We start from the raw sequence: 8,092 nt of genomic DNA on the forward strand, positions 1-8,092 counted from the left end.
GACTGTATAACGTGTAGTTATGAGACGGTGTTGTGTTTCCCTTTATTTTTTGTACAGCTGTAACCAGTATAAATAATAGTAATAATATCATTGCAGGTGGTGCTGCAGGAATACTGTTAGTTATGGGGTTGTTAAGAATTGCCTTTAAAGGTAAGATAAATTATATTAATATGTTTACAAAATATAATTTCCAAGTTTATCTCTATATACATTTCTATAATGGTGCGTAAGTTCATTTATCCTTCTAATATCAGATTTTGCCTTGCCTGTGTTCAATGTGTTAACATGTAACACTGTCAATGGGGGTTCGTTACCTGACATTGACAAAGCTGTGTGAAACTCATACATGGGGTCCATAATCCACAATATGATTTTACCACTAAAATGATCATAACTGCTATACTTCATGACTGACTTGCAACATTCTGAACACTGTGGAATGGTCCTGGTGCCCTTAGCTGGACTGATGCTATATATAACTTATCACCTCATTCACTGATGTAAATAACAATGTGTACTGTATTTGCTGCTATGTGCATTATCAGCCTTACCAGCCTAGTGGTCAATGTGTTTGTTTGTCATACCGTAGACCCAAGTTGGATTCCCAACATGGGTACAGTGTGTGTAAAGTTGTACCCTGGATTCTTTCGATGGACTATTGCTTAAGTGGTGGAAAGCATAATCACTGACTCAGTATCAGCTGATTTCTATGTTTGGCATAAACATGTAGTGATTTAAAATATACAGTGAAAGCATTTTATGCAATTATACCACAGAAAGAAGTTCAATAACATTATCGTTAAGTCTTTTATTTGAGAGTCGTTAATCTGTCGTGTTTGGTCAGCATAGCAACACACATTCTTCTATTTCTCCAACTTAACTGTCCTCAACTTTACACTTATCAGAGGGGTACACAAAGTACGCAGTCTAGACTACCACTTGTCTGACTTATTTTTGTGACTTTGTGTGCTGGCGATCACCGGCCTGACTCTGAGGGTGCAGGTTCGAATCCCAAATTGAATTTGTACTTTACTGAGAAAGTGAAATCCCAAATATGGCATATTTTGCCTTCAACTTGTTTTCAGATGTATATTTTTGTTCATAATGGCTTACAAATGCTTTTGATGCTTAACATATGTTAAAAGACTTAAGAATGTTAAAAGTAATATTTCTGAAATCAGTGGTAATTATTAAATGGTTTCAAAATTTAAAAAAAAAATGTGACAAAATCCTGTATGTTTCCATTCAAGATTTTGTGGCAAACAGCAAAATATTGTCATATCAGCCTTCAATGACTTTACCCACTACTGATAGGCAAGTGATGTCTCAGCAAGGTCAAGTTAGTATAAAGCTGATCCATTTACACTAAGATCTGCTGAAGATGATCCCAAGAGACATATTTTGACCGTTAACTCAAATTTTGGCATAAGAGAGTGAGTGAGTTGTCTAGTTGACTGAGTGTCTTCCCAGAGTGTGGAAGGTTGGTGGTTTGATCCATGGCCTCATCATACCAAAAGATGATAAGAGATGGTGCTTGTTGTTGCCCTGTCTTTAAGTGGGCAAATGAATGAGTGAGTAAGTTTGGGTTTATGCCACTTTCAGCAATGTTCTACCAATGTCATGGCAACAGTTGCCAGAAATGTCCATCACACATTGTACCCACATTGGGACTTGAACCCAGGTCTTCGAGATGATGAGCAAATAAAACTCAAGGTCACAAGTATGGTGCTGTAAAAAAAACCCCTTGAAACTGAAGTGGTGTAAACTGAGAAAAACAAGGAATCCTGGCTTGCCCAAGGGACATTACTCTGCACAGTGCAACCAACACAAATAATTGACATATTTTGATATCTGTCAAAGAATGAAGCATCACTTGAACCAGTCTGAAAATGAGGCATATCACATCCAGGTCTTTGGCATGAGCAGCAAAAGTTTCAACCACTGGGCTACCCCTCCACCCCTTGGTGTAAGAGACATAATGGAAATATATAAAAATTGGTCTGGTTTTAAATATCAAATATTTAAGTTTCCAAGGCCAATGGAAAGGACTGTTATATTTCATAATTTTCTGCTTCTAGTAAACACAACTGCATGTTTGTTTCAGGGTTGATGTTGTTGATTTGGTTGGTGGTGTCACTGCTCACCATATACTGGTATTCCTACACAGGTCTTGCAGGAGTAGCTGCAGGCTGTACAGGAATATTCCTTGTTGATGTTCAGCGGAAACGGAAACTTGACAATCAGTCCTTTGGTGCTGCCATGCATCATTACCTGACTGTATCCAGTCTGTCGTGGCTGGGATTCTTCATGCGACGTAAACTTGAAAAAAATACCAAAAACATTCAAAAAGTTCAGGAGGAGACTCTTCTGAAGCAGGTGAATATTAATGCCAATACAGAATATGGGAAGAGGTATGACTTCTCCTCAATTCATTCTGTTGAAGAATTCATTAAGACTCATCCACTTACTCGTTACAGTCATTTTGAACCATATATTGATCGAATGGTGAAAGGTGAGACAAATATACTGACAGCTGATCAGCCAATCATATTTGGGGTTACATCAGGAACGTCTGGAAAGAGTAACATTCTGCCGATGGTTAAAGGACAGGCGATGCGGTTTCTAACTGATGGTGTAGCTGTGCTGTATAATTGTTTGACTGAAGCGTTTCCAACATCAAGGAACCTTCAGAAAAATTTAAAACTGTTTTACAATCCAAAATGGCGGGAATCAGCATCTGGGATAAAGATTGGACCAAATTCATCAACGCCAGCAAGGTCACAAAATCTCTTGCATATTTATACTACACCGAAAATAGCCTTCGACGTTCTCAGTGAACCAGAGGCACTTTACCTTCACTTGTTGTTTGCTCTGAAGGAAAAGAAGCTTGGCATGTTGGAGGCAAATTTCTCCTCTCTTATATTCAATTCGTTCCGGACTATGGAAGAGAAATGGAATCTTTTGGTTGATGATATTGAAAAAGGCAGAATCAATCCAGACTTGAATATTGAGGAGCATATATGTAAGGAATTAAACTCATTAATGAAGCCTGACCCAGAACGTGCCTCAGAACTCAGAGATGCATACAAGGAAGGTATTGTTGGTTTGGGACGACGAATCTGGCCAGATGCCTCAGTTGTGATAGGGGCAGACACAGGAACATTTGAGTTTTATGGGACAAAACTGCGTGAAACATATTTGAAAGGCATTCCCTTGTATTCTCCCATCTATGCAGCTTCTGAGGGACTTATTGGTGTGAATGTCTGGCCCAAGCAACACCCCAGCCGATACCTTCTTGTTCCAACTGCACAGTTCTTTGAGTTCATTCCAGTTGACAGAGCAGAAGAACCTCAGCCTGACACTCTGCTTATGCATCAGGTGAGTGAGTGAGGGAAGAAGAGAATTGTGGGAGCAAGGGGAGAAATTGGGCTGCTGTTGTACTTCTGCATCAGGTGAGTGTGGAAGTTAGGTTGCCTCAAGCTGCAACCGTAATTGCCTCGTGTGAGTGAGTGTGGAAGTTTAGTTGCCTCAGTTTCCTCAAGCTGCAAATGTAACTGCATCGTGTGAGTGAGTACAGATAGAGATGAGACAGAAAGGAGTATCACGAATAAATAAATCCTAGAAACTACCAAGGTGAGACACACAATATAGTTGTTAAGTAGACAGGACAGTTGACAGAGGAACTCACTCGTCATTGCAACAACTGGCAGACAATTCTGAAACATTGCTTTTTCTTCCTTTATTTTGTCAAATATTCAAACAGTGCCTGTCAGTTTTGTCTTATGTTAACATTTATCTGTCAAGAATCCAGCATATCAGTTGTACCTTGGTAGTACCTCCATAATTCTCTATGAAAACAACACTTCTGTGAAAACAATGCCTCACAATTCCCCAGGAAGAAGTTTTAGAATTACTCCAACATATTTCTTATTCATATTGGAACTGTTTGTAGTTGTCATGGTCATTTGTTTGCAGGTTGAAGTAGGTAAAGAATATGAGCTAGTAATTACCAACCTCAGCTGCGTCTACAGGTACAGGTTTGGAGATGTTGTCAAGGTGACCGGCTTCTACAACCAGTGTCCAATCATTGAGTTCAAATACAGGTGGGAATTAGCAATGGCTAGTGTATACCCAAGGCATTTCTAGCATGACAAGCTCTGTTTCAGGTGGCAATACTAGTGTTAGGTCTAAGGAGGTCATTGTTGATGAGCTTGAATCCCCAATTTTGAAAATTACGTCTGGACAAGAATTACTCAGAACTCCCAGATAACATTCTTCTGTAAATGAAAAACAAATTTGTTAGTATCCCCAGCATCTGTGCCTGACCTGAAACTCATTCCCGCAACTGGGGTAAAGAACCTCGAATATTACTCTAACTGAGAACCTTGAATTGTATGTTTCTTACATAGTCAAGCAAAATTCGCTTTAGTTTCGGCTATGGTTCATCTGTCATTTACAGTCATCTCTTCAAAAACTACATGGTTTGTTAACACGAGAGTCCTGCATACAGCACTATTTCCTTTGATATTACATTATTTTATCCAGTTTACACTTAATGTGGGATTTTGCCTGTGCACCTACTTAATACATCAGTTTCGCAGAAATTCTCTTATAATTTATGACTTAATTTCATCATTATATCATTTCAGATGAACATGTCGGTAACGTTTCTGTGAAATAGACATCACATATTTCTAAGAAGAGTAAGTTCTAGGAATACTTCCTAGTTTCAACATAGAAAAACATGATGCAAAATGTCTTAAATACTAAATGATGGTGTCTGTCATTAAATGTTCCTTGAAATAAGAATATTTGTTTGTCATGTAACCTGCAGACAAGGCCAGTTCCTGAATGTTCGTGGGGAGAAGACCTCGGAGTCTTCCTTCTACTCTGCTCTCAGTGAGACGATGCTGTCCTGGACAGATGTCCTTCTCACTGATTACTGCTGTGCTGAAAGCATCTATCTCAATGATGCAGGGATATTCTCAAGTACGTCCAGCCAACACAGATGCAGTTCTTTAAAACTGAGGCTGCCCAAAGTAGCCACTTAATTGTCAGTCATGCTATGTGGGCTCTCTTAGTGAATCCTTGATATCTCCAGGGTATTCATAGTGATAACTCTCCCTTATACCCTGGATGCATCTACGGCTCGATAATTTTAATACCTCCCTTTGCTGGCTCAGCATTCTCTTGACAGTGTCAACAAAGATAGTGAATGTAGCTGCAAAGGTTTGTTCTCAGTGCAACTCAGATTTTGTGGAAATCATACAGACAAATTGACCTTTAAAAAATGTGCACAAACTCCCTTTACCTCTTTCAGGGTACCTTTGCATCATTTGTGTTTTACTCAACTTCCGGTGTGGACACCTGATTGGATAAAATGCCAGTCAAGGGAGGTAATATGTTCATTGGACCCTAGATGTATCTAGGGTATAGTGGAGAGTTATCGGAATGTATACCCTGGAGACATCAAGGATGCATTCAATGATGAGATAAACAATGAACTGGAGTCTTTGATGACTTCTGTATCACAAATAGTGACCATTTAAGCATGTATACATAGGAGCTTTGCTTCCTTGTGTAATGAACTTACCGTATGTTGCGGTGCTCTCATTAAAATGTCCCAATTCTGTAGGTCGTTGGAGTTGATCACTGGATTATCTGGCCCCTGCACAATCACTTACAGACCACCAAATATCTGGTATTTGCCACTACGAGTTATCTTGTGGCTATAACAGTGGTAGTTTAAACAAGTTTCACATGCTGGCAGAAAGGCACAAGAAGCAATCGTCTCCTGGCAGTAACAAAGAAAGCCATGAGACGTTTGCTTCTTGTGCCTACTCATGTAGCAAATTCGTTCAGAATTGATACTAAGAGTATACTTATGATAGGCAGTCAACATGTTAAGATTCTCTCTGTTTCTCCATCAATATCCCTTTCTCTAGATATCTTTGACTCTTTCTCTGTCTTGTCCATATCATTGTGTTAATGTCGATGATATAAGAAGTAAAGTTTTGAATTAGGAGATAAACATCATGTGTTGGCCAATTTCCGGGTGTTATTGAGTATTTGAAGCACGGGAATGCATTTGGAATGCATTCAAATGAAATATTCCCGTGCTTCAAATACTCAATAACACCCGGAAATTGGCCAACACATGATGTTTATCGACATTGTAAACACAAAAGTAAACAAAAGGGGTTTTAGTGTCTGCACTCGTTTACATCGAATACGGACACAGCAGTGAAGTGTCATCAGATGGCCGTTTCAGCTGGTTCCCATGGTAGCATCTGGAGTTGCTCATTTGTGACGTCATTCTAACTTTACGTCACAATATGATTTGAATGACGTCACCACTGTTGATGACACAACAAAACAATTGTTTACGTGTCAATACGCGGTGAATAGTCTTTCAGTTTCCGGGAATCTAATACCATTTAATCTTGTTTTTCGACCAATCAGATTACACAACACAGTAACTTTTGGTTTACAATGCCGTATGTGTGTTCTGTGCAGGTATAGTTGGCAGTACACCTTGTTATCACGTGTTTCTGGAGGTTGAACCATCCAAGTCAGGAGTGGCACCAACAGTTACGAACACAGACAGAAATAAGGTACCACTTGCTTTATAATTCATCATGAATACTCCATTACTTTAGACTAAGCTTGTATGTAAGAGAGCAACATGACTCATGGTTGCAGGGGAAGATAAAGAGCTCTTGTTTACCCCACATAAGGATTTTCGTCATATCCTTGTCCAATTAGTGGGGCTGTAATGATGCATCAAACTATTGGTGCATTGGTGGTAGCAGTTAATTCATGTTAGGAATGAAAAACTATCAAAATTTCGATGCAGACTTGTAGCTTCGTTGAGTTTGTGTTAACTGGCTACTTGATCTGGGTTTCAAGTTTCTTGTCAGTCATTATGTGAGAGTGAAACTACTTCAGCTTGTTTTCATTTCATATGGAAATGACTTGAAATGAAACAATTTCAAGGAGAAAAAAACTACTGCAATAGCATTGCTATGGCTGATTGCCGCAGAGTATCAGCATAGCTGTTTCCCTGTCAGTAGTCACCCCTACCCTGTCTGTTTTATGCCATTATAGTCACGTTTCACATCAAACATCTACTGTTGGTTGGGGAAGATGGTGTAGCCTAGTGATTGCTCGTCACAAAGACATGCATTGATTCCCCACATGGTTACAATGTATGAAGCCCATTTGTGGTGTTCTCAGTGTCAATATTGATGGAATGTTGTTTAAAATGGCCCTAAATGACCAAGTTACTCACTCTTGTCAGGGTCACTGGTTTGTGCTACAGGTATTGCTGGAATATTTCTGTAAGCAGTGTAAAAGCTCACTCGCTTCCTTTCCTTGACTGCAAATACTGTCATCGTGCCAACATCTGAACTTAGTATTTATGCTTAAAATACCAGATCTGTTTCCTTCATTCTTATAATCTCTGCATAATTCACAATTTGTAGGTGACAATCCAGCTTAGATTTGTTTCAAATATTCAAACATGTTTCATTTCAGATTGACGAGACTTTGAGTAGCCAGTCTTATGTTTACTCTTCCTTCCGAAAGAAGGGAAGCATCGGACCAATGAAAGTCCATTTTGTCAGGCCAGGCTCGTTTGCCGAACTTAGGCATTTCATGATCCTTAACACCACAGCCTCCTCTGTACAGTACAAAGTTCCCCGAGTTCTGAAGAGGAAGGAGGCTGTCAAGTTTATGATGGATCGGGTCATCGGCTAGGGAGCCTTCAACAAACTGTATAAACTATGAGAATAGTCCCCATCCTACTTCTACAGCAGATCTCCATTCATTTGTGATATGCCTCATTTTTAGACTGATTCGAGGGACACTTCATTCCTTGATACACTGATTATTTCTGTTGGTTGCACTGTGAGACGTTGTATCCCATGGGCTTGCAAGGAACCTGTGATTATTTGGTTTTCAAAGTTTGCACTACTACAGTTTCAAGATTTTGTCAGTGCTGTGCCTGTGAACTTGGCTTTTACCAAATTGGTAAATATCTGACCTGCATCAGTTATGGCTTTATTCAGCATTGATTTATTTGCCATGGAGA

At 39.4% G+C, this 8,092-nt stretch overlaps 1 protein-coding gene across 1 annotated transcript; it reads left to right on the forward strand.

The window, feature by feature from the left end:
* The first annotated feature begins 102 nt into the window (after positions 1-102).
* LOC137272952 (GH3 domain-containing protein-like) lies at positions 103-7,758 on the forward strand. Its single transcript, XM_067805377.1, has 6 exons — positions 103-150; positions 2,105-3,378; positions 3,976-4,103; positions 4,835-4,989; positions 6,517-6,614; positions 7,537-7,758. Exons 1-6 carry the CDS (start codon positions 123-125, stop codon positions 7,756-7,758), a joined length of 1,905 nt encoding a protein of 634 aa, XP_067661478.1. The 5' UTR covers positions 103-122.
* The last annotated feature ends 334 nt before the right edge of the window (positions 7,759-8,092 follow it).

The sequence above is a fragment of the Haliotis asinina genome, chromosome 2 (assembly GCF_037392515.1).
Source record: "Haliotis asinina isolate JCU_RB_2024 chromosome 2, JCU_Hal_asi_v2, whole genome shotgun sequence".
Lineage (NCBI taxonomy): Eukaryota > Metazoa > Mollusca > Gastropoda > Lepetellida > Haliotidae > Haliotis > Haliotis asinina.

Bases quoted from the DNA above. Each gene is read 5' to 3' on its own strand.
- LOC137272952 (XM_067805377.1), top strand. From the start codon at position 123: ATGGGGTTGTTAAGAATTGCCTTTAAAG. The intron at 4,104-4,834 runs GTGGGAATTAGC...TGTAACCTGCAG, and splicing joins ATCATTGAGTTCAAATACAG to ACAAGGCCAGTTCCTGAATG. The intron at 4,990-6,516 runs GTACGTCCAGCC...TGTTCTGTGCAG, and splicing joins TGATGCAGGGATATTCTCAA to GTATAGTTGGCAGTACACCT.